The following is a 27,946-nucleotide window of genomic DNA, read 5'->3' on the forward strand; positions in this document are numbered from 1 at the left end:
AGCAAGCGGATTGCTTGAGCCCAGGAGTTCAAGACCAGCCTGGGCAACCCCATCTTTACAAAAGTACAAAACTTAGCTGGGCTGGTGGTGTGCACCTGTCGCCCTAGCTACTAGGGAGGCTGAGGTGATTGCTTGAGCCAAGCAGGTCGAGGCTGCGGTGAGCCATGATCATGCCACTGCACTGTAGCCTGGGTGACCCTGTCCCAAAACAAAATACAAGTGCAGTACCTGCCATAGAAAAGGTCCTCAAAGCATGTTACTCCCCTGTTCCTATTTACCTAACCTGACATCTCATATTGCGTTCCTAGTGCCAGAATAAGAATGTTCAATGGCTAACCACTCCCTAGGGTGGTAGATAGCATGGCAAAACTGAAAGATTTGGCGTACACTTTAATGATAAACTGGCTTGCCACCCTCAGAATAGCAAGATAAAAGGGGTAAGCATTTAGTGTGTCACACCAGGTTGTGGGAGACTCAGTAGTTCCTGAAAATTCTTTGTCCCTGAAAATTTGACATTGTACTTAGGACTTTGGACAAAGTAGCTTTATGTCAACTCCCCTAAATAGTGAGGAAAGACAATTTCTTGGAAAATCAACCTCAACTACTTTGCAGTATTGGGTGAGAGGGCGGGAAACATGATCCTGGTGGAAAGCTGCGAGTTACATACACAAATGGAAGAGGAGGGAAAGTCTGGATTTGTGGGTGAGACAACGATAACAGTCCTGGATGAGCCACATTGGGAGCATTGCACAGTAGGTAGAGGAGCTTTGAGGTCTTGGCTATGTACTACCAACAGATGCAGGAAGTTCCTCCTTTAGTGGTGGCTGTACCTTCATTAGGGCTAGGATGTTTCTGGACCCACAACTGCAGTGTGATGAAAAGACCTTCAACATGACACAGGAGAACATATTTTAAAAAGAGATCTAGACTTGAAAACTGGTCTCCATGAGCACAGTAAAGTTAACTTGAACTCTCACACCACATTTTTGGGAAGTGGGACTGGCTGAGAAAATGTTCGAATAATTTCCAAATATATAAAGAATTACAAAGAACAATGTTTGCAACTTCAAAGAAAGGGAGAGCCGAGCATGGTGGCTCATGCTCAAAATCCAGCACTTTGAGAGGCAGAGGCAGGAGGATGGCTTGAGACCAGTTCGAAACCAACCTGGGCAACATGGTGAATCCCAATCTCTGCCAAAAATACAAAAATTAGCTGGGTGTGGTGGTGCATGCCAGTAGCCCCAGCTATTCTGGAGGCTGAAGTGGGAGGATCACTTGAGCCTGGGAGGTTGAGGCTGCAGTGAGCCATGATCGCTCCACTGCACTCCAGCCTGGGTAACAGAACGATACCCTGTCTCAAAAACGAAATAGAGAGATTCCAAGTGATGCTCAAATTATGGGAGGCGTGATTCCGATTTGATTTGAGAAGAACTTCCTGACAGTAAGAGTAATTTATTAAAAATAAAGAGGAGGGGAAGGGAGGAGAAGGGGAAGGAACAGGAAGAGGAAGAAGAAATTGTGGTGAATTTCCTACATATCTTAGATACAAAGGCAGGTATCTCTTTACTATAAAATGAGCATAGTCATTTCTGAATATCAAAGAGCTGGGTTTTATCTTTCCATCATTGTTTCATGCACCAAAGAGATATTGTGTACATAGCTTATGGCCAGGTACGGTGTTGAGGTCTAGCATGATAGGATACAGACACAGGCCAGGTACTCAAAGAGCTCACTGACTGGTGCCTGATGCTCAATAACTGGTTGTTGAATAAATATGTAAATAGAGATATGTAAACAGATAAATTAGAATACAATGACATAAGTATTAATAGCTTCTTCCATAGTACTTTGTTTATATTTCTAACTATGAGAGTGCTTTGCAGAAGATGTGCTGTTTGGGCTGCGTCTTGAAAGATTATTGGTTTGCAGGATGGGCACTGACGGGATGGGACACACAACCCCCCCGCCACACACAAACACACACATACACACACACACACCAGAGGCATGGTGCCTGGGCTGTTTGGTCACTGAGTACAGGGTAATTGGATTACAGGTTATATGGTAAAGGTTAAGAAGGTCAGTGATCAAAGGGGAGGTTAGAGGAGAATGGAGTACATAAACCCTGGTCCTTTAAAGTATCTCTTGAACTCCTAGTGACTAACACTTTACTATAAGTCAAGTCCTTCTGTATTTAATACTCCCTTGATCTGTCCTGAAAATGGGACACTCCTTCTTGGTCCTAACTTGTAAGTTTAAAAAAAACAAAAGAATCATAACTTATTCTAAAAGATAGGTGTGGGTGAGGAAATTCTTCAACTAGGGAATATTTTTAACATCAACAGCAGCTATTCATGAACATCCCTTCTTTTTCAGAAGTGATGCACTTGGGAGCATGATACAGAACGCTGAGCAAGCCTGGCATAGGCTTCTACCCAGAGAGTGGTGGAACTTGGTGTAGGAGGTAGATGAGAAGGATTTTCAGTGAGGTTGGAGTCCCATAACACAACAAACTTGTCACTGAGCCCCTGTCAACTTATTTTGTTGCATAAAAATCTCAACTGTGCACAGGGAGGAGGTGACTGTTGGAAATCAGAAGTTCAGGGAACAAGCCTCTGGCAAACACTGGCTTTTAGAGCTTAGGTTCTCTCCCACCAGGAAAAGATATGAGTGAGAGAAGAAGAGGCTGGGAGCTGGAGTAAATCAACTCAGAAAAGCCTTCCCTGCGATAACTGTGTGTGAGTACCTTCTGTTTTTCAGGCACCATGCTAATGCTGGAAGACAAATATCACACATTCCCTGCCCGCAAGAGTCCCATGTTTTCCTCATGAGGCAGACATTTCCTCGGGGAGACAAATTACTAAGCATGAGATAAATATGAGGTCACTAGAAGGGCCCCTAACTTCCCTTAAAAGGGAGAGGTTCAGAGGTCAAGAAGCAGGGGACTCCAGAGCTGAGACTTAACAAGGGAAAGCATTCCAAAGATGGTGGTGAGATTCAAGAAATGGACTCGTTTGGTATGACTGGAGTTTGTTGTTTGTAATGGGGCAAGTATGAGGGCTAAGACCAAAGTAGAGAGAAAAGCAGAAAAGCATGTTACAATGGTATTGGAATGTCAACAGTAAACCCTCACGGCCCTGTAATGGATGACGCTATGGCAGAGCACCCGGTGTCATGCAGCTGTGAGTCGAGGTCCCACGTCCTCTGCATACACATGCAGGGCATCATCCCAGGGCTCCTTCCTATCACTGCAATGCTTATGCTGAAAAAAGCAGGGATGAGCACAATTGTAAAGAGTAATCAGTGTTGTGACTAAATAAACGAACGACACCTGCACATCCTGTTTTGGGAAATGAGTCAAATTAGTGAAACAAGTTGAATAATCACTGCCAATGCCAATCTCAGCCACTGCAGGGACACTGGTCATTTCTAGTTTTAATGAGTGGCTTCGTGATCAATGTTCATTCATATGAGTGAAGGAGAATTTTAGGTTTGTGTTTTATTTTCAGTCACACATGTAATACATCATCATTGTCAGAGAATTAAATAGTTTTGCAAAAATAAAAAACCTAAAGTTACTCTAAATGTAGAAACGATCATTAATATTTTGGTGTTATACACTTTCAGGCTTTCAGAAGTACATATATTTACAAAAGCTATTATTTCTTCTCTTCGTTTACATTTGACTTTTTAAGTTTTTTCCCTTTGTCCCCCTTTTTTTGAAGGGGGAGCTAGTTTTGCTATATGGCCTGAGTTTTTGTTTGATTCCTTTTCCCCACCCACCCAGGGGATTTCGAAGGTGTGGTACCTGTCTTAAGTTCCTCTGATAGTTACTATCAGATGTTTAAGTAATACTAATACATGTTTAAAATCTATGTTCTAAACCTCGGGCTTCCCTAGTTATGAATATTGAGGACAAACAATCCATTCATTCACCCCTGTGTCCAAATAAGAAATTACTGTACTTTCCTCCTCCAGCTTCCCACACATACCACCCCAACCTCCCAGTTTTTGTTATTCTAGTTTAAGATTGTTGTCCCAGTCTAGTGTAATTGAGTTATTAATTCTCATATGTGGACCTCTTGTTTCAAGATTAATATTTACATTCTTCTTAGAAATTGTTGTTTTAAAATGTTTATGTTCCTCCATTTCCACACTCTTGATTAATCTCAGTTGTCACGGAGGACATCGGCACTCTAGAGTCCTTCCCCGGCTGAAAATACCTTCTTGCTGCCTTCACTTACTATGGACAGCTGGGCTGATACAAGATTTAGGAATCATAAAATCACCGTTCTCCCTGAAAACCACGTAGACAAATGTCATTGGTACCTTTGTTTTCCAGGGGTTCCATTTCTTTGTCCAAGATTTTGAGAAGTGTCTTTTTCTTAGAGTTAATATTCAGTAGATCCAAGTGTTCTTCTCTTTTCATTAAGTCCATAGTAAAAGCCTTTGAAACTGGAGACTTTTTTTTTTTTCATTTAAAGGAAATTTTCTTCCATATAAATTTTCGAAATGGTTTCTGTTGCCTTGGTTCTAATTTCTTCCTCATCTGCTTCCCCTTGTGCATCTGCTGTGTATACTACGTCCATGTTCTTAGTCCATCTTTTTTTCTTTAATCGCTATCAGTTGCCTTTTTCAGAGTCCCTCTGAACTCTGGTGAATATCTCAAGTTTGTGCTGATCTTATGAGTTTCTAAACCATCTTACGAGTTTATGGCCTTATGAGTTTCAGCATCATCTCAGGATATATTTGCAATTACAGATTTCTTAGCCTGACCCAAGACCCACTGCATCAAAATTTCCTACATTTGACCCTGGGAATGTATATTTTATGCATCTTTCCCTACCTTTGTATTTCTTCTTTTTTTTTCTATTTTTATAGAGTTGGCAGGTACACATGCAGATTTCTTACACACATGAGTTGTGTAGTGGTGGAGTCAGGGCTTTTAGTATACTTGTCCCCCAAATAGCGAACACTGTACCCAATAGGTAATTTTTCAACCGTCTCCTTCATATTTGTCATGATCATGTCGCTTAGGGAACCACTGTCCCACTTTTCTAGTTTAATCTGCTTCATTAAGGGATGATTCTCTTCTTTACTGCTTTTCATTCAGTTTTAAATTCTGCAATGAAATTATTTGCTTACTTATATTCCTTTTATAAGGTACCTTTTTTTCTCAATCTGTTGCCTCATTACCTGCCTTTCAGCAAGTTTGTGGTTTGAATAATTACTTTGAGGATACATTAAACTTTTGTATTTCTCTTGTGATCAATCTCTTCCAAAGTATATGATTCTTTAATCTTTTGTATGTTATGTTTATTTCCTCCTTTTGTGTTGAGGAACTTTCTTCATTCCATGTTTGGGACCTACTTTATAACTCACTCTTCAGTGGTATCTTAGGTAACGTCATTCCCAGGCTCTCTTAAGCTGTGACCTGCATGATATGTATTCACACAATAAGTTTTGTCATTCAGCCCAAGGAACATGGAGAAGAGCCAAGTCTGTGAGCAGCCCCAGCAGTAGAACTTTGCCTTCGCGTTTTTCTACATATCCGGGAACTCTTGCATCAGGGCCTGTATCTCCATGTCTTCTGTATACTTAATCCAATGTAGCTACGTCTTGTGTCTTACATGAAATGTCTACCCATGCAAATTAGCTAGAACTTGCATGAGTTGGGACGATATCCTGTCTAGTTCCAGAATGGTGGTTTATTTCTTTTGGAATGGCCACATTGGTGACAGTGGGGTTAGAGAAAAAAATCCCCATTTTCATTGGAATTTTGTGTGGTTGAGCCATGTGCATTTTATTCCCTACACTACATGTTCCATGTTGTAGTGAGTTCTTCCTCCTCCTACAAACTGCCCTTACCCCTCCATCTTAGCCCTTGTGAATATTCTTAGTATGAGAGAAATTCTTAAAATGAACCTGTCCCATAGATGTTGGAGGAGGTTCGCAAAAAAAGTCAAGTAATAGCCAAAACTATACATAAACCCATCATTCATCTGCAGTTACGATGACATAAATTGTTCTATATCTGTGCAATGGAATATAAGCCCTAATTAGCCACATGAATCAATATGAATAAATGTTAAAAAGAAAGTTGAGCAAAAGGGTCAAATAATGGAGAACATGCAGCAATGACCCATTCACTTGAATTTCACAGGCAAAGCTACACAGTACATTGTTTACACTAGAGATATATACATAGGTGGCAGAAGTGTTTGTTTTTCAAGTGGATAATGAACACAAGTATAGCATAGTGATTATCGTAGGTGGAGAGTGAAGGGCGGGGATCAAGGAGATGCACTCTAGACCTTTGAAGATGCCACTGTGTTCTACTTCTTAAGGTCAGGAGCTAATGCACAGGTGTTTGTTTTCTTGCAACTTTTCATAGTAATACTAATTTTTAAAATGATTTTTATGTTTTGATGTCACTTAATTTTATTTATAATTTTAATCACAATAATTTTAATAACTCCTTTATATATATATGATCATTTATAATACGAAAAAAAACTAAAAGTAAAAATAAACCATGTAAGAATTTGCCAAGGCTGGCCACTCACTGTCCCTTTTGTGGGCCCCTCCACTGTGGCCTTAGATGATCTTATGTCTAAGATAGGGAAGGGGTTTCTGCAGAGTACCATGTTCCTTCCACCCATCTATGTTGCCCAACTTCCTAATTTAGTGATTTTTTGTTTGCTTTTCCAAAATTTCTTCCTTTTAACCTTTAGCAAACAACTGTGCTGTACTCTTAGGAGGTGATGTACGTGCCTTTCCTCAATTTGAGGCTGTTTACGTGGCATCTGATGCAGGTTTCTAGATGCTTATAAAATGCCTTTGTTGAGCAACCTACTTCAGCACTGAGGAGAAGCTTTTTCTTATTCCTTCTCCTCTTTGGATTACTGAAGGGAGGAAGATGGGATGCTTGCTTTCATGTGAGACCTTCCCCTAGAAACAAAAAAGATGGTTAGAGTTACACATAGGACAGTATGACCAGTGATATGACTATGAACAAGGAAGAGCATCATTTCAGGCAGCACTGTGTGCATACCATCGTACCTACAGATGAGAACAGTGAGGCTCAGTGAGTTCTATGACTTCTCACTCTTGATGTCAAGGGCAAAAGCTAAATTCAAACACAGCCCGAGATCCACCTGCTGTGTACTACATCGCACTGCCTGATACTTTAAGTCTGTGGTCAACTGAAGTTGAGGCCACTTTCAGTCATTCAGCATGTATTTGTTGAGTACCTCCTATGTTCTGGGCCAGATTATCATCACACTTAAAATATAGAATAGAACACGGGCATTAAAGAAAGAATTGCACAAATAATTATTAAGTAACAGTTGTGAATAAATTGCTTTATAATTGTACATAAGGGAGGAACCTAGATTACCAGGTTATGGAAAGGATTTATTAATGAAGTTGCCAATAATCTGAAATAACTGAAAAACCAGGAAAGCAGAGAAGCAGGGAGAATAGCAACGTAATAGAGGGTACAACCCATAGGAAGAACCCAGAGACTAGAAATAAGTTGGTATGAAGAAATTAGCAGAAGCACATAGTAAGGAAGGCCCAAGATGTGAAGTAATATAATTTGTAACATCTCCTAAAGCTACAATTAGGATTTTGGTTTCATCCTAAAAGTAAGGGCAAGTTTCTGTGGGGTTTAAAGAAGGGAGGAGGCATGGTCATGTCTATTGGTTGTCTACTAAAAGAGGTGAAGAGAGCAGACCATGTTATTCCTGAGCCAAGATATAATCAGGAATTACTGACATATATGAACTATTTGTTACATTATTATATATTTGTTTATAAATATATAGTATCTATAGTAAGACTCTTTAAAACAGATGAAAATATGTCACCCACAGTCTGCATTTTGAAGATCGAAAACAGATCTGGCAAACCTTAAAAGCAATCCCTGGCATTCACAACTTTTCAAGCTGAAGATTTCTCTTCTGAATGGGAGATGTCAGGACCTTGGTGCAAGCCCCATCAATCAGGCCATCTTTGCCATTCAGACTTTCCTGCCCTCCTGCCAATAAACGGTTGGGCTTTGAACCCTGAATATTACTTAAGATCTTCAAGGGGCCAGAGATATGTACCATATGGCAAAATAAGGGGGCTTTTATTTTAAATCAACGTTTTATTATTATAGAGTCTTATTCCATGATTTTAGAAGGATCCATTTAGAAGTTATTTTTAAGTATCAGAGGATTAATTTCAATGAAACTTCACTTGATTTCCCACCATGTTTCCCCTCTTCCTCTGACATTTATCCATTGTTCTTCCATATTCTGGGAGACTGCTGATTATTTTCCAGGACAATCCCACATGGAGTAACTAATGGTTTAATTGGCACCTGTGTATGGGGTATCTATGGCATGGGGATACTATCCATGTCTTATGCTTTGGATGTGAATGACAAAGACAGATGAGTCAGATTTTCTGCTTTCAAGAGACCTCAAGCCTCAGAAGAGGAGATCAGAGCATCCGAAAACACTGTGATGAAGGGCCACAAAGATGGAAAACACATTCTGGATTTTCAGAAGCAAGAAAGAAGCCAGGAGCACTTTCAATTATTTGGATCTCTGTCAGTAGGAATTATTTTTTCAGGAGGTCGTTTACACACACACACACACACACACACACACACACACACACACACACACAGAGAGAGAGAGAGAGAGAGAGAGAGAGAGAGAGAGAGAGAGAGAGAAACAAAAAGCTGCAAGCCCATGCTCCTGAAAAATCAATCACATCAGAATTCTGGGCAGTCCATTCTTGTATTCCCTATGTAATTCCCTCACTGAGTCCATCTTTTTGAACAAATCTCTGAAGTAGCAGTGCATCTGTGGGGAATCATTCATGTGCATGTCAGCAGGCCACTGCATGGTTACTTTACAGAAGGGACCAAAGTAGCTATTTTCTAGTTGCTTTCATTGTTGATTCGCTTCACTGTAAATGGGATATAAAGCTGGCTATGTTAAGCTAATTATACCCAAGCATTTATATTCTGCTGCTAAATGGAATCATGTAGGAGGCATCCCCCTGCCCCAAAAGAATGGAACATGTAACCATAATAAGCATTTTTTAATTAGATGAAGCACCTTGCTGCCTTTTATGGAGAGTGATTTATTAGTCCAATTTTGCACCCCATTGCCATAAAGTATCTCACTAACCAGGGAAACATATGTGGGTCCTGCAGGATTAAATTGTGTTTAATACTCAGGATTAACCCCCAGATACCTTAAAGTAACAACTCCTTCGTTGGGGAACTAGAGAGAGGATGGTGATCTCTACTAAGCATCAATTTGTATACAGATTGATAAACTTTTACATTCCTCACAGATACACATTCCTAAATAAGCTGAAATGACTCTCTTTCCCTATTCTTGGTACTTGTCATCCTCCTGGAAATCTAAAGCAATGTAAGTCACTCCATCATCAGAGCAGACATACAGTATAACCTGGGATATACTTTGGGTGTAAAAATAGATAATCTTCCCCAAGCCTCCCCCTAACTTGGGACCCTGAGTTTTTGGCTTCTTTTAGGAGGTGACATTTCACTTTTTTCCCCTAAGTCATGGTAATTTTATGTCAATCCTGGTCCTGGAACAGTTGCTCCTGAGTTCCTTATGAGAAAACTTAGTTGTCATTTGCATTTTAGATTCCTGCAATGGATTGGCAGGCATTAGAGAGTTAATCCATCCTCTAGCGATAATTCATAAATATATACATATATCCATCCAATTCAACAGTGGAATAGGGCGCTATTATTAAGAAATTGAAGCACCAGGTGTGATTAAGTAAGATCACACATTTCATTCTCTCTTTAATTTCACATCAGTCTTCAGTAGCTGAATCCATGGGCTCCCGGCATGAAGTCAGCCAGCACCATGCATTTTTAGTATGCTCAGCAGAGCGCTGGCAAAATGTTTCCAAAGTAAGTCACCCTGCTGGGCTGTTGTGAGTCAAATTTGGTTTTTGCCTCCAAATTATTCAGTATTGCTAGACCCGGTTTATTAATCCATTCATCTCCCTAGAGAGTAAGACTTCTGGTACTTTTGCATCATTGATGTTCAATTTCAGCTAAAAATACTTTCAAAAATAGGACTACAATCAAAGATAAAGAAACAGTTAGGTTTCCAAGGGCCTTGAGTTGGTAGCAATGAAGAAACGTTGGTCAAAGGGCACATGCTTTCAGTCGTGATAAGATCTGGAGACCAAATGCACAGCATCATAACTATAGTTAATAACACTGCATGGTGTACTTGAAATTTGCTAAGAGAGATCTTAAATGTTCTTACCACACACACACAAAAAGATAACTGTGTGAGTTGATAGATATGCTAACTAATTTGATTGTGGCAAGCATTTTACAAGGTACACATATGTCAAAACATCACATTTTATACCTTAAATGTATTCCATTTTTACTTGTCAATTGTACCTCAGTAAACCTGGGGGAGCAAAGAAATAATTAGAAGTCTTCACAGCTTCCCTCTCACTCTCTGCTCTTGTTTCTTCTGCAGTTCTCTTTCCACCCCAACTCTGCTTCTAGGATTAGGAGTTAGAAATGGCATTAATACTTTTCCTTTGCAAGCATGTCCCAAGAAGCTACCTTTGTGGCATTCCCGATGCTATTTAAAAAATGAAATCAGGGTAAGGAGGCAATTCTTAGATTAGGGTTCCATTGCCGCATCTCTGCTGTTTACCAGCAAATAGCTTGGGCTCATGAGACTAAAGCAGCATCCCTGTGTTGAAAAGCAGGCAGTGGTCACTTGCATACCCAGCAAAGCAATAAGCACTGGCACAGATGCAGGCTCTGGAGAGAAGAGTATAGCCATCCCTTCCCAGCCAGGTTTGCTCTTCCTTTGCAACAAGAGACAAATCCCTACGACCAGTTGCGAGTCAACTGCATAGCATGGTGTAGGTCAATTCGTTCCACAAATACAGATTGAATACCCGTGTGCCAGGTACTGTTCTAGGCAGCACTGAACATACATGATATCACTACTCTGATGAAGTTTATCACTGTCTATGACACAACCTCCGCTTACTGCACCATTCTCATCTTCTCCCCCAGTAGACTCTGTTAACATCCAGGCACATAGAATCACTTGCAGTCCCATGAGCACGATGCTCTTTCCTGCTTCTGTTTATTCTGGCCCATGTGACTGGGCAACCTCCCTTCTACCCCTTTGTCTGTCTAACTTCAAGCCAAATGTCAGGTGTCACTTCCTCCACATGCCTTCCCTGGGCTTACCCCTACTTTAAGTTCACAGCAATATCTTCTTGTTTTTCATCCCTACTATAACCTTTTCAAGGGTAGGCATGGTGTCTTATTCATTATAGTTCACCTTCTGTTTGAGATATAGTGGGTACTCAATAAATATTTGTTGAATTAATTATTAAATTCATTTATATCCTTGAATACAGTCCACATGCACTCATCTGCCCTCCAGGTAATCCTTGGAAGACCCACAAGATAACTCTTAAATAGAAAGCAGGAAAATTGTGACATTTATAATCTTGATCACCTTAATTGTAGTCAGAATTAACGACTCCATGTATTTTCTTATGAAAATCACCTTTCCTCCCTGGCATGCTTTGTAATAAGAATGGAACCCCTTGGCAAAATTAAATTGGAACTGTTAGAAATATTAGGTGGTTCTTTGTTGAAATCTCTTCTGGAGAATTACTAAGCCTGTGCCTTCCTTACCGAATACAAATTAAAATTTATTTTAAAATAAGGAGAAGAAGAAACAGACTTATAACTATCGAAAATAGACATGCACATAGATAAAAGTTAGAAGGAATGGGCAAAAATGAATGAGCTTTCTTTGGGTAGTGGGATTAAGGGTACATTTTCCTTTTGTCAAAATATTCTTTAGTATTTTGTAATTTTTAAGGAAAAAGTATTAAAAAGAAAACAATAATCTTCTTGAAAGAAACCTATATGTATAGGAGGTTTTTATTTTACTCATGTGAGTCTAAGTGAATTAATTAAATGTTTCTACTGTGCAAATATTGCCAGTGATGTTGTGTTGTACAGATTTTTTTTTTTGAGATAGGATCTCACTACTATTATCCTCATTTTACAGAGAAGGAAACTGAGGCATAAAGAAGACAGGGTCTCACTCTGCCGCCCAGGCTGGAGTGCAGTGGTGTGATCTCAGCTCATTGCAACCTCTGTCTCCCAGGTTCAGGTGATCCTCCCACCTCAGCCTCTTGAGTAGCTGGGACTACAGGTGTGTGCCACCACACCCAGCTAATTTTTATAATTATTTTTAGTAGAGATGGAGTTTTGCTATGTTGCTCAGGCTCATTTCAAACTCCTGGCATCAAGCAATCCACCCAACTCGGCCTCCCCAAGTGCTGGGATTACAGGAATCAGCCACCATGTTCGGTGTAGATTTTTTTAAATCTCAGGACTTTTTTCAGCAAGATATCCGTGCATTCATTCAACAGATATTAAACATGTCAGACATTCTACCTGACACTTGTTTTCTCTGTATTAATAATATGATGACAAATGCATGCAGCACTTGTCACCTCCCAAAACTGTTCATTCCCATACATTAGATCTATCTCTCACAATTTATAATATAGATAGGGCATTTGTATTTGTTAAACAAACACTAGCTGCTGTAACAAATATATTTCAAAAAGTTAATGGCTTAGTTCTTTCTCATTTAACAGTCCTAATCAAAGGTTGCAGGTCAGTGGGTGACTCTGTTCCACACAGTAATTTAGGACTCCAGTCTGACAGCAGCTCTACCATCTTTAAGGCACCATTTTTGAGATTGCTCCAGTCCTTGCTGCTCCAGCCTGACTAAAAGGCCTTGAACAAGTAAACACAGGTTATAAACATCACTTGTGTTTATATTCTGTTGGCAAGACCTGAATCACACCTGCCTCAAGGGAAGTCTCGAATTATGGTCTTCTCTTATGAAGGAAAGAATGGATTTTGGTGAATAGCTAGCAGTCTCTGCCATAACAAGTATTTTTAAATTGCCATCTGTAAGATGGCAAACCTGAGGCTCAGAGAGGTTGACTTGCATAAAATCACCCAGCTAAACATGAACAGTTAAACAAGAACGGAAAGTGTGGTTCCTGAATGCTAGATCAATGTCTCTTCTATCACTTGGATAGTAAAATACTGGCTTGGTGGAAACTTTACGCATGGATACCATGTGTACTGCCTACACAAATGTGAACGGTTATACCACAGTCCAGGATTTTATATTCAGGTCTCGCTTTACTTGGTTCAGCCTAGGACAGAGAGAAGGATCCTTTTAGTACATGAAGAAAAGCTAAATGCTATTTTGTAAACATTTTAATGTAAGCAATGTGTTTGGCTTTCCACCAGCTCCAGAACATGACTGAGAACAGACTAATGAAATCCATACCCACGTCAAAAGCTGATGCACTGCCCACAAGCGTGTAGCCAGGGATCTCCCTTATAACTTCAGTTGCTCCCTATTCAATGGTCCCTTTAATGAATCTTTATGAAGAACTTATTATGTGGTGGGCACACAGCAACAGAGGGGACCCAGACAGACACAGCCCCCATCACTATGGAGCCCACTACAGACATAAGAACTAATAAAATGATCACAAATTGTGACAAAGAATGCTGAGAGAGAGAGTAATTGTGGGAGGCCTATTTCAGAGACACCTCTGAGAAGGCAAAGGAGGGGGTTTTTAAGCTGAGTCCCAAAGAGTCGAGGAGTCAGTCAGGTGAACAGGAGGGAGAATCTTCCATATTGAAAGACAGTTTGAATGGCAGCTCTCGGGGAAGAAGAATGTGGCACATTGAGGAACTGAAGGCATTCTGTGTGGCCAAGGGTATTGAGTGAGTGGAAAATGGTCAAGATAATAACTATTTATATTTAAACCTCACAATCACCTATGAGATGGCTTATTATTATCATCGTCATTTTACAGAGAAGGAAATTGAGGCATAAGGAAATTAAATGGTTAAATAGCTTGCCTAATGTCACATAGCTCATAAATAGGAAGGCCAAGATTTAAACCCAAGGAGTATAGCTCCAAAGTTTACCCCTACACACTGCATTATGCTGTCGTACTGCCGTAGGAAGACTCAAAACTTTCCACTATCCACGAACAACTTTTTTCTTTCTTTTCATTTTTCCTTTTGAGACAGAGTCACACTGTTGCCCAGGCTGGAGTGCAGTGGTGCGATCTCTGCTCAATGCAACTTCCACCTCCCAGGCTCAAGCAATTCTCCTGCCTCAGCCTCCCCAGTGGCTGGGATTACAGGCATGTGCCACCCATGTCCCACTAATTGTTGTATTTTTAGTAGAGATGGGGTTTCACCATATTGGCCAGACTGGTCTTGAACTCCTGACCTCAAATGATCCGCCCACCTCAGCTTCCCAAAGTGCTGAGATTACAGGCATGAGCTACTATGCCAGGCCTACCTTTTCTCTCAAAAAAAAAAAAAAAAAAAAAAAAAAACCAACAAACAAAAAAACACCTCTCTTAGAAGGGATTCTTAACCTGAGATTCCGGGATCCCTTTCTTTCTTAAGGAACCATGGAAAGAATTCAGGAGAGCTGATGAATTCAGATAAGAAATATAAAACTATATATATATGTATTTCTTATATATGATATATATGTTAATATATGATATATGTATTCATAAGCTTCTTGCTGAAATTCAACTTTTTTCTATTATAAATGTAGGGTACAAAACTCAATACTCTTAGCAATACATGTGACTTTGTCACCAAGTCACAGGTGATTTTTTTATCACATAAAGGTTGCTGAAGATATCTAGAAATATTATTTGTTTGCGCTCATCACTACTTCCAAATATGGTATTATTTCTGCCAATAATTAATACATTGACAAAGACACACATGCATTGTTCTGTCATAGATTTTTTAAAACTATTTTGGCTAATGATTTTTCAATGTAACGAGTTGATTTTTGTAATTTTCTATTTTCCTTTTTGCATTTAAAACCATTCTTGAAAGAAACAAAAAATAAAAACATTCTTGAAAAGAGACCCAGAGGGTTCAACAGGCTGCCACTGGAGTTCATGACACAAGAAAACATTAGGATCCCTTCCCTTAACCCTTTCTATATTTAAGCTTTTGCCCTCCTTTCTCACAATGCTAGATTTCTAGAGTCGTCCACGTGAATTGCCTGTACTCTGTCATGTCCCATTTGTTCCATAGTCTGCTGTTTTTGGACTTTCAATCCCAGCTTCTTTTCACAAGATAGCCATTCTAATATCACTGTAGTTCTCTGAAGTTAAATCAATACTGCTCAGTATTTCCTTTCCATGACATCTGTAGAATTTTGCCACAGTTGATCACTTTTTTTCTTCAAAGGACTCTCCTGCTTCAGCTTCAGGAAATTCACTCTTTTCCTTACCTACTCTGCAGTTCCTTTACAGGCTCCTCCACTAATCTCTCTTTTAAAAGTAATGATCCAGTGTTCTCCTTGGTAAACCACACCTACTCCTAGGACATCAAGTGCACCAATATGCTGATGATTCTAACCCTAGCGAGTTCTAAGCTTTCTTCCTGATGCCAAGCTGTCCAATGAAGAGTTTCACTTTTCTATCCCAGAGGCATCTCAAACTCAGACACCAAAGTTGTTCAACAAAGTTGAACAACCACCAAGCCTGCTCTTTTCTCCTGCATCTGTGTTTTGATTATTGCCATCAGCCTCTTCCTGATCACTCAGGATTACCCTCAATTGCTCCCTCTTTCTCACTCCTACTTCTGCTGAACTCACACCTCTTATTGGTCTCCATTATGGAGGAAGGGGGGCTGATCTGGCCTGAGAATGCCAGAAGGGGGGCTGATCTGGCCCTGGGAGAGAAGCAAATATTCTAAGTATAAGGGTTGGAGCATAATATCAATTTATAACCCCTTGAATTTTCTCTGTAGTTTTAATTATCTGGGCCACAACTTCTGCTAGGAATTTGATAGCTCAGTTATGAATGAAAATTCAAATGTTAGTGGTTTCCTCTCTTTCTCAGAGTGCAACATGTTGAAAAACAATCCACGTTTTTCAGCCAGTGTCACACAGAACTCCTTCCCTTGCTGACTAGGAGTTTCTGACCTTTTCATGATTGGAACAGGGTGAAGGGAGGGAAGTGGGTCAGGAAAGTTCTTACTTGATGAATACAGTCATAAGCTGACCCTTGCTCTTGAGGGCTGGCAACCGTTTGCTCTTTGATGTTTCTTTAGACACTGCCACCCTCCCACCATCCCCATTACTGGAGGTGACTCACCTATGGCAAATGCATCTGTGCCTTTGTACAAGTTTATGTTTCTGGAATACTCATGGTATATATTTTTGAATTATGCTTTATGGTTTATACTCATAGTATTCCAGCAGTGCTCCAGCTTTATGACTGAGGTGTGTTTTTACTTTTAGGGGGCCTCCCTGGATAGCCCTTCACTTCTCCATACTAACTTTCTCATGCAAGATGGCCCAGCTCTTACCCACAAGAAATGCTACTGTAGCCCTTGCCCTGACACACTTGGGGGCAAACTGTCCCCAGCATCAAAATCTCTCATTTAGTCAGCCAACAGAGCAGTTAGCTAACCACAGCTTCAGGCTCTTTAGATTTCTCACTTTCTCCCTCAAGCTCCTGGAGACACATATCACCTTGTTTGAGGGTCCTTTGAAGCCCCCTCCCCAGAGTTGGGGTCAGAAAGGAGTGCCGCCTTCTCTCCCTTAAGCAAATACAAGCAATTTAATATTTTTTTATTTCAATAGCTTTAGGAATACAAGTGGTTTTTGGTTATATGGATGACTTATATAGAGGTGAATTCTGAGACTTTAATGCACCCATCACCCAAGTAGACCACACGGTATCCAATATGTAGTTTTATATCCTTCACCCACCTCCCACTATCCCGAGTCTCCAAAGTTCTTTATATCACTCTGTGTGCCTCTGTGTATTCATAGCTTAGTTCCCACTTATAAGTGAGAACATATGGGTATTTGGTTTTCCATTTCTGAGTTACTTCACTTAGAATCATGGCCTCCAGCTCCATCCAAGTCGCTACAAAAGACATTATGTCATTCCTTTTTATGGCCGAGTAGTATTCCATGGTGTGTGTGTGTGTGTGTGTGTGTGTATAGGTAGATAGATACACATACACGTCCCATATTTTTTTAATCTACTCATTGGCAATTGTGAATTGGGCTGCAATAAACATGTGTGCCTGTGTCTTTTTCATATAATAACTTCCTTTGGGTAGATACCCAGTGGTGAGATTGCTGGATCAAATGGTATATCCACTTTTAGTTCTTTAAGATATCTTTATACTGTTTTCCATAGAGGTTGTACTAAATTACATTCCCACCAGCAGTGTGTAAATATTCCCCTTTCACCACAACCATACCAACATCTATTGTTTTTTGACTTTTTAATAATGACCATTCTTACAGGAGCAAGGTAGTATCTCATTGTAATTTTAATTTGCATTTTCCTGAAATTTAGTCATGTTGAACTTTTTTTTAATACATTTTTTTGGCCATTGGTACATCTTCTTTTGAGAAGTATCTGTTCATGTCATTTGCCTGCTTTTTGATGAGATTATTTGTTTTCTTCTTACTGATTTAATGCAAGCAACTTAAGAGATGAAGGACTCTTGCCCACTTTTCTTTATTGAAAATCTCCCTCTAAAACTTCTTCATTGAAGTATAACACAGGAAAGTACACCTATATTAATTGTACAGTTCACCAAACATTTACAATTTGAATACCTATGCAACAAGCACCCAGATCAAGAAATAGAACATTACTAGCACACCAGAAGCCTTTCTTGTTGTACCCTTCCAGCTATTATCCCCCAAAGATAAATGCCAGATTCTAATAATAAGAGTAGCTTCAACTGCTTTTGTACTTTATATAAACAGAATTGTACATTATGTACTCTTTGTATCTTCCTTCTTCAACAATTTCATCATGAGATTCATTTATGTTGTCTGAAGTTCTAGATCATTTATTCGTTACTCAAAATTATTCAACATGTGAGCATCCCACAATTTATGCATTCCATAATTCTGATATTTAAGTAGTTTCCGGTTTAGGACTACTCGACTATAACTGGACATGTCTTTGGGTGAACACATTTATGCATCTCTGGTGGCACATACTCAGGGTGGGTTTGCTGGGCCACAGGTCAGGTAGATTGTATTAATGCTAATTTGCTTGGGCTACCACAACAGAGTACCCTAGACTGGATAACAAGAGACATTGATTTTCTTACAATTCTGGGAATTGGAAATCTGAGATCTAGGTGTCTGTAGAGGTGGTCTCTCCTGAGGCCTCTCTCCTTTGCTTGTAGATGGCCGTCTTCTCCTTGTGTCCTTATATGGCCTTCCCTCTGTGGATGTTTGTGTACAAATTTCCTCTTCTTATAAGAACATCAGTCATATTGGATTAGTGCCTATCCTAATCACCTCATTTTAATTTAATTACCTCTTTAAAGTTCCTGTCTCTGCCAGGCATGGTGGCTAACACCCGTAATCCCAATGCTTTGGGAGGCCGAGGCAGGAGGATCACTTGAGGCCAGGAGTTCAAAACCAGCCTGGGCAACAGAGTGAGACTCCATCTTTACAATAAAAAAAAATTTTTTTTTTAATTAGCCAGGCATGGTGGACAGAGTGAGACCCTGTGGGGGTTAGGATTTCAATGTATGAATTTTGCAGGGAGTGGACACAATTCATTCCATAACACATATGTTCAGCTTTAGTGGATTCTTCCAGTGCCTCCAAGTGGTTGTACCAATTAATACTCCTTCCAGGAGTCAAAGGGAGTTCTAATAGTTCCACATCCTCCCCAAATACTTGATATTTTGTGTTTTTTGTTTGTTTGTTTGTTTGTTTGTTTGTTTTGAGACAGAGTCTTGCTCTGTCACCAGGCTGGAGTGCAGTGGCACGATCTCAGCTCACTGCAACCTCCGCCTCCTGGATTCAAGCAATTCCCCTGCCTCAGCCTCCCAAGTAGCTGGGACTACAGGTGTGCGCCACCACCCCCGGCTAATTTTTTTTTTATTTTCCTAGATGCAGGATTTCACCATGTTAGCTAGGATGGTCTCGATCTTCTGACCTCGTGATCTACCTGCCTCGGCCTCCCAGAGTGCTGGGATTACAGGCATGAGTCACCTCACCCGGCCAACCTCCGAACTTTTATATGCTCTTGATATGGCTGAGGGTCAAGATAATGGAACTGGTTTTCACACCTCCCTTACAAACCTTGTGTGGTAGTCATCTACCTCCTTTCAGTATGTGGTATCTGTTGCCTTCAAGTATCAGGGAAACTTCCCTTTGAACCAGCACGTGAGATAGTTCTAGAATTTTTGCTTGTTTTTAATGCCATTAGACAGAAAAATAAGCTGACAATGTTTGTATCGTTCATTTTATTTTTGAAATTTGTCCCTTCTCCAGCATTTCAAGAGTAACTCACATCAAAAAGAAGATGGTAACAGAAATCTGTAAGCAGTTAGATCTCTTCATTCGGATGTTAGGACTGCAGCTCTCAGGGGGAAAGCTGGTAATAACTCCATTCAGCAGATGCTGCCCCCAACAACCAGCACCCCCTAGGAGTTTCTAACAGTCCCACAGTGGTGGACGCTTTTTCAGCCTGCAGCAGTTTTTCCTTCCTCAGCCCCTTCCTAGGTGGGTAGATCAGCTTTGGGTTCCCTGCACTGTCCCTAATGGGAGGCTTCTGGAGGGTTTTTTTTTTTCTAACCTTCTGATGGCATCTAAAATGCTGTGAGGTTTATTCCAAAAGAACTATTTTAGGACACTTATCCCGAGTCCTCAAGGAACCACATATGAGTTACAAGTCTATGGTTCATCACTCTCACTTCCCATGATCCCATTCCCAGTGCCTAATTCATGACAGAATCCATGGCTCTCTCTTGGCTCAGAGAAACTTCTTCACCCAACAGATGCCTTACAAAGGGTAAGGTGATGGATCTTTCACTCTCTCCTGGGAAAATCTAAACTCAGGAATGTAGGAGATCTGGGGGAAGCTGTTCATGCAAATTAGGGTAATAGCCTATAATTTCAAGGTGAATATCTATATTGACCTGATATTTTGATTATGTGTGGTTAAGTTTATCTTTAGGTTTCAGAGTTTTAAAACTCGAACACAGGAATAAGACTTTCCACTTTTTGGGAGTCTTGTTATTGTTGTTTCAGATGAGATACAAAAAGCAGTTGAGAAATTCACCAAGAGTAAATGGCAGTGGTTCATGTGAGCATGTCTCCATAAGAATGAAACACCAAATCAGTCTTCTAAAGATTTTGGTCAGAAAACAGAGGACAAGAATCTTTCCGAGAGGCGAGATAACATAGTTATCAACTAAGCATGGGTAGGAAGACACTTGGTAAATATGTACATGAAATTAGTTTTATTATTCTACTTACTGCATAAGGCAGAAATAAAGTTTTTAAGAAGTTTCTTTTCTTTAAAAAGAATGCTGTTGGGCATTTGTCCCGGAAAAATAAAAACCTATGTTCATACAAAAACCTGTATAATAATGTTCATAGCTGCTTTATTTGTAATAGCCAAAGACTGGAAACAATTCCATCTCCTTCAGTGGGTGTAAGGTTAAATAAACAGTGGTACATCCATACCATGGTGTACGATTTTGCAACAGAAAGGAACAAACTACTGAAACATGGCAACAAACTGGAAAAATCTCACAGGAACTATGCTGAGTGGAGAAAAAGCCAATTTCAAAAGGTTATATACTCTATGATTCTATGTATATAACATTCTTGAAATAACAAAATTATAGAGATGGCAAAAAAAATTATTGGTTGCCAAGTGTTGGGGATGGTGAGTGAGTGATGGATGTGGCTATGAAAATATAGCACAAGGAAATCCTGTAGGTAATGGAACAGCTGTGTATCTTGATTGCACAAAACCACATATGTGAAAAAATTTCATAGAAATACACACACGTACACAAACACACACACACAAGTGCTTGTAAAATTGATTGATTATACAAATGTGAGTTTCTTCATTTCATATACACAGGACCTCCCTGTACATTTATCTGCAACTTCCTGTGAATCTATAATTATTTCAAAATAAAAAGTTAAAAAAAGAAGAAAGCTGGTGTATTTTATATCTTCAGGTTTCCACTGGCAACCACTGAGTCACATTACCCTGCTTAACAAATGGTATTTCAATTTTATTTTATGCTATAGAATTTATGAATTAAAATAGTTTAGCAGATACAGAAAAAATATATAGAAAATGCCAAGCCTATATTTGTTCCTTGATTTTAAATTAATGAGGATAGTGAGATCTGGAATTAGGAACATTTAAAGACGTTTAGAATTACACTTTATTTTACATTTGAGCAAGATTAAAGACACAAATCACCTCCTCAAGAACCTTCACTTTAAATCTCTTTCAAGTAAAAATTCAGAATTATTCATCAGCATGAGATCCCCCTCTGTCTCCTCTCTCTCCTCTACACACACACACACATACACACACATGCACATGTCAAAAAATAGCCAAATTTCAATACTAGATAATCACTAAATTTCTATCAGAAATGAAAACCTTTATACATTTCAATGTTTGTTCTTTCCATTAAATCATAGAAACCAGGGTAAATATTTAAGACTTAGGAAAAAATGCAAAAATGGGATCACAGGAGATGTTCTCTTCAGAGGTGTATAAACTAACTATCTCTGGTTCACTTCTACCCCCAGTCACCACTATCTGCTTGGAGGAACCATATTGCTTTTTTTAGTCTCTTGTTATACATTCTGTCTGCTGTACCAAAAGGTCCCAATATAGCATGCTTTCTATAGACAGAGAGAATTCTTTGTTAATTTCCACATACTTCTTGATAAACTTTAGCACTTTGGTGTTGCCAGTAGAGTCACTGCAGGCAGGTACCTGCAGGAAAGGAGTAGGGAAGATTGGCAGGTCTCACATTCACATCCTGGAGGAACTCCAAAATGACCACTGCAGCTGTTGCTTTGTACTTGGCCAAGTGGACACATAAAAGTGAAGAAAATCCAGAATAAGTTCTCTCAAATTATAAATTAGCAAGTTGCCATCAGATGATCTAATTTTCCTGCCTGATGCTCTCACAACTGCATGCCATCAGAGTTTTGAACTAATATGTCAATACAGGGGCATAAAGTGGCTTATATTCCACATGGATTTCTAGTTTGGATGTGTGAGTGTTTTGAAGAGAAAATACCTTCCTTAAATCCCACAGCAGATATGTGACAGAGAGGGCATCTCTTAAATACTTCCATTCATGGTTTTGTACCAGTGGCTCTTGATGGAGGGAAAACTCCCATTTTGAGACCTATATAATATAATCTCCTCTTTGTGGATGCAAATTCTCAGTTTTTTTCTATGGTTGTCTCCCTACCAATGTGGTTTAGTCATCTTAAGAAAGGACAAGATTCCTTAGTAGTAGCTATGGGAATACTGTTATTTCATTTAATACCAAGTCAAAGTAACTAAGTTTCCCTTGCTCAGTCTCTATGTTATCTGTGAGTTTAGTCTGGAAAGATCAGGGATTTTGAAGTTAGCCCTTTGGACCCAGCTCTGATTCTTACTAGATGATTCTTACTTGGACTCACTATTAACCTTTCTAAACCTCAATTTCCCCAATTGCACACTTTAGATAAAATCATTATCAAAAAGGTTGTTGTATTAGATATAACACATTAAAAATACACAGAGCATGTCCTGCATGGATATTCACTCTACAAGTGGTTTAATAAAAGCTGTAGTTGCCGATGGTCATGGTGGGGATGGTAGAAGCATATTTAAACGAGGAGGAGAAAAGACTACCCCATATCAAATGATATTCTAAGACAATATATAAATAAATGTTGTAAAGGCTATAAGAGTTTAGACAACAGAACAAAAGAGAAGAGGAAGAGGTCCTGTAAATACTCATAAGATGGGACGTGATCTGGGCCTGGAAGGATGTGAAGATCAGAGGCACGGAGGGGATGAGGATGGCCTTTCAAGTAAAAATCGGCAACAGAGGCTGGAACTGACAGATTTTGTCTATGAACTTCTGAAGCATTCAGAGACAGGCATAGTGTAGAGCAGCAGTCAGAGGGTATTTATATTTGATGCAAGAACAGATAAACAGCCAAAAGCTCTGCAAAACCATATAACATGATAAAAGTAGCAATTGCTAAAGATTAAGAGGGCACTGCAGGGTGTGTAGGAAAAGGGAGAGACCTCTACATGGTGATTAAAATAATCCAGATATGAGATGGTGAAAATGTGTAAAGGTGTAGTGATCCCAGGAATGAAGAGGAAATAGCAAGATGCAGGCACATTTCTAAGGCAAAATAAGATGGAGGAGGCCAACTGATGTCAAGCCCAAATATGAGAAGAATCATAGGATGGCAGTAAAGACAGAACACTGAAGAGAAGATACATAATTAACTGCCTTTTGGACCTATTGAGTGTGAGGTCATAGTAAAATATAAAACCAGAAATAATTGACACACTGTTGGAGATATGATTGGAGGTGTTTAAGGGAATTAATTAGAGAAAAAGCCTTTGTGGTCAAAAAAAGGATGGTGATTATTGAAATCAAGTGAAAAAGTAGCTTTTCCAGGGAGAGAAAATAAAGAGCTGAGGAAAACAGAGTTTCTGAGAAGGATGGGTATGGTGCAGAGATGGAAGAAGAAAAATAAGCCAACTAAGAAAACCAAAAAGAACATTCTTTTCTGAGAGACTTAATAAGGCCAAGGACACTATATAGAATCCAAGTGCACATGAGCCTCAGAATTTATGTCTTGTTTTTTCAATCACCTAGGCCTGCTTCAAAATTAGTCTGAAACTTTGGCTAAGCCTAGCATAAGTATATCTTACAGAGATGCTCTAAACAGGGATCAGCAAACTTTCTATAAAGGGTTAGATAGTAAGTGTTTCATGCTTTGTGGGCCAGAGAGTTTCTGTTGCCACCACTCAACTCTGCTGTGGTAGCACAAAAGCAACCGTAGACATATGTAGATGAATATGTGTTTGGCTGTGTTCTAATAAAACTTTATTCATCAAAAAACGTAGTGGGCTAGATTTGGCCACAGGCCATAGTTTGCTAGCCCTTGCTCTCAAATGTATATGACCCTAACCCAAGTTTCATTTTTTTTCTTCTGAAATCCTTTTATCATATAAGGAAGCAGTGCTATATTAAAAAGAGTAAGGATTTCGAAGGCTGCAGATTTTCCCTGCAATCTGATAACAGCTACTAGATCCTGTATCAGATGCTTTGAGCAGTTTGCTAAATCTTTCTGAGCCTCGCCTTTGTACTTGTAAAATGAGACTAATTATCCTGACTTCATAGAGCTGTTGTGAGAATTAATGAGGTAACAGACAACATTTAGGGCATGGTAGAGACTAGCCAAATGCTTATTCCTATAAACATGCATTAAAATATTTCTGCTATGTCATAGATGCCATTCAAGACAGAGGATACAAAGATAAAAAGATACAGACCCTGCCCTCAACAAACTTTGTATCTGGTAGGAATATCAGTCAGGGCTCAGGTGAAGGAAATAGAAACCACGTGAGTTATTTTCAACAGAAAGTAGATAATATAGGGAATTAGATGCTTACAAAATTGTTGGAAGGGCTAGAGGAGGTCCAGGTTCTTTTCTGGCATTCTAGAAATGACTTCTGAACAAGACCACCCATCTGGCATTGTGAGGACAGCAACTCTCTCTCTGCCTCAACAAGGGAAGGTAAGAATTCAAGAGAGTACTAGGGAAATCATTGAAGTCAAGAGCATACCCACCTAAGCAGTAATCCAGGGATCAGAAAACCACCACTATTGCAACTGCCTCTGGATACTCATGTAGTCCTGGCTGTTCCTCAGAGCTCTGCCACAGAAAACTTAGTGTCTTCACAGCTGTGGATGTGCAGCCTCCACCTCACTTTCTCTATCCAAATATCAAAAAAGACGATCTAATTTGCTGAACCTACAATCTAGCTGCAAGGGAGTCTTGCGAATTTAGTTTTTGGCTTTACAGCCTCTTCAGTACAATGAGGCACACTAGAGACAGACTAGAACAGCTATTGAACACCACATACTCATCAAGGTAGAAAAACAAGCAGATAAACCAACAATATTAGGTCTGAGGCATGAGTGGGAAAAAAAGGAGACCAAAGGAAACAGCACAAAGGAAGGAGTGATTTTTTTTGTAATTACAGAGGCAATATCTGGGGTTGAAGGATAAATAGAGTCTCAAGAGCACATAGTAGAAAAATATCCTGAGCAGGAAAAACAGCATCGGCAAAAATGTTAGTGCCTCTTCCTGTGCTTATTCTTGAAAGTGACAACAAACATCTTGGGTGTAAATTTCTTGTTCTATAAGGAAAGTAGGGGAAGCTTTAAAGCTTTCTTTCCTTTAATAATTATTAAGTACCTTCAATGGTCTTTTTTATATATATATATATTTGTGTGTGTGTGTGTGTGTGTATATATATATATACCATTGAATACTACTCAGCCATAAGAAAGGACGAAATAATGGCGTTTGCAGCAACCTGGATGGAATTAGAGACCATTATTCTAAGTGAAGTAACTCAGGAATGGAAAACCAAACATTGTATGTTCTCACTCATAAGTGGGAGTTAAGTTATGAAGATACAAAGGCATACAATGGACTTTGGGGACTCGGGAGAAAGGGTGGGAAGGGGGTGAGGGATACGAGACTACACGTTGGGTATAATGTACACAGCTCAGGTGATGGGTGCACCAAATCTCAGAAATCTCTACTAAAGAACTTATTCATGTAAAGAAACACCACCTGTTCCCCAAAAACCTATTGAAATAATTATAATAAAAGATTTAGGAATCAAGAAAGATCTTATCCTTGAGGTCTTTGTATTACCTAAAATTTGGGTTTTTCCTAGAAGTAATCACTTGAATTATATTGATTATTTCCACAAGCATGACCATAATCAAAATAAATTTTAAGAACATTTATAGGATGGTGTGACTAGCAGGATACAGAATAAAATGGGGAGAGGCTGGAGGCGTGTTAAGCAGCTATTAGAACTTGCCATCTGTGCAGTAGAGAGGTCTGAACTGAGTTGTGATGGAGAAAGTAGAAAAAAAATATCGTGTGTACAACATATTCCTTTTTGAAATGGAAGACTTTTTTTCCTATTCAAGCCTGAAAAATAAGTGACATCGACTTTTCAACATCTTTATTTTCAAGAATTTTACTCACACATTTAGCTGGGAATATACTGTGTGATGATGGCCCTGATGCCTGGTAGAAGGAGTGAGTATTGCTCATATCTCAGCACCAACATTTACCAGTTCTGCTGGGGTCAATTACTTAATTTCTGAAACTCATTTTCCTCCTCTGCAAAATGGGAGTGAAGCAGTGCCTAATGTGAAGCAGTGCCTAATATATAGGGTAGTTGTGGAAATTAAGAGTATTCATGTAAAGTTCTCAGCACAATACCTTGCGCTCATACAGTAAGCGTCCTGGTATCATTGCCATTGTCATCATCACCATCATCACAATTATTATGTGAGGAAGGTGAAGTGAGGGGGTGTAGAAGAGTGGAAAGAGGAAGACTCAGAGCCAAACAGCCTGTACTAGGTTCCTGGCAAGAAACAAATGGAATGCTCAAATGACTGAGTGATTTGGAGAATTTAATGAAGAAATGGTTGTGTTTACAAAATTAAGGACAAGCCCTATAGAGAAACAAAAGGTTAGCATACTACCTCATCCTAGCTAGAGAGGAAAACAGGAATTACCAGTTATCAGCATGAGGCCTGATGTTCTCTCTAGCAGAAGGGGAACAGTTACAGGAACTTGGAAGAAGACAGTCATATGGAAAGAGGACTGTCACAAGGGCTGTGACATTTGGTCAAGGACAGCAGCCATGGCCACCTGCAGTGAAGGAGTCTGGGGGAAGAAATACCCTGACCTTGCCTTTCTCCTCCTTTCCAGTCTTCTCCCAGCACTTCACATTGGCAGAACCCAACCCAAACAAAAGCCAGAGGCAGAGCATCCCTTGAGGCATTCTGTACAGGTCAGCATCTAGGAGTGCAAAGCATGATGAAGAAGGGTATAGAGCCAAACTGTACAGAGAAAAACAGAATGTATTTAGCACACACACCCCCAGCTTTGAAACTGCATTGTAACTTTAGGCAAATTGCTTAATTTCTCTGAGCCTCAGGTTGCTCACTGTAAAACAAGGGTAACAATAATAATTATGCAGGTTTATTGTAAGCAGAAACTAAGATGATGTCTGAATTATACCTAGCAGAGCCCCAGGCATGTGGTAGACATCAATTAATGTTCTCTAATCCCACCCCCAGCTGATGACAGCTCTCTTCACTTGTGGCTGCTTTATAGCCTTTATGAGCTCCCCAGAAGCAATGTTTCTCATCATGTGGTCCATAGACCATGTGCTTTAGAGGCATCTGGGGTCCTTTTGAACAGACAGCTTATGGCCCCCACCCCATCCTACTAAATCATGAGTGGAAGGATATGAATCTTCATTTCAGACAAACTTCCCCAAATGATTTTCACACACAATAACATTTGGGAGCCACCATTCCAGAAGTCCACATTTCTAATTGATGCCCACTTGAGTAAAATATAGGTGAGATTTATGTATGCTTGGCAGTCATTAGGTGCAGTCACAGCCCATCAGCTCTATGAAGAGGGGCTAGCAGACTAGGACACTAAAGGCCTGTTTTGTGATGTTAGGTCATGCTGGTTCTCCATTTTACTGACTTTATTAATACCCAAGGAACAATGTTCCCAGGCTTTTAATTAAAAATTCCCTAACATTCAGGCTTTAATCATTTTCTAGGTTGGATATCAGCTTGGTCAGTGGCCAGATCTTACCCTGCTTTCAGAGAAAACTTAGTAGGTAAAGCAGAAGC

General features: G+C 39.6%; 1 protein-coding gene across 7 annotated transcripts in view; it reads left to right on the plus strand.

Moving 5' to 3' along the window:
• Positions 1 to 27,946, plus strand: part of LOC105468533 (sterile alpha motif domain containing 12) — a 495,768-nt gene that overhangs the window by 278,647 nt on the left and 189,175 nt on the right. For 2 of the 7 annotated variants that reach the window (XM_011718763.3, XM_071067437.1), the window contains exon 5: positions 2,659 to 27,938. The exons of the other annotated variants lie outside the window; for them this stretch is intronic. In XM_011718763.3, coding sequence (XP_011717065.2) covers positions 2,659 to 2,702 — 44 coding nt within the window. In that variant the 3' untranslated portion in view covers positions 2,703 to 27,938. Of the gene's footprint in view, positions 1 to 2,658; positions 27,939 to 27,946 lie in introns of those variants that run through there. 7 annotated transcript variants of the gene reach the window in all.

The sequence above is a fragment of the Macaca nemestrina genome, chromosome 8 (assembly GCF_043159975.1).
Source record: "Macaca nemestrina isolate mMacNem1 chromosome 8, mMacNem.hap1, whole genome shotgun sequence".
NCBI classification, from domain to species: Eukaryota; Metazoa; Chordata; class Mammalia; order Primates; family Cercopithecidae; genus Macaca; species Macaca nemestrina.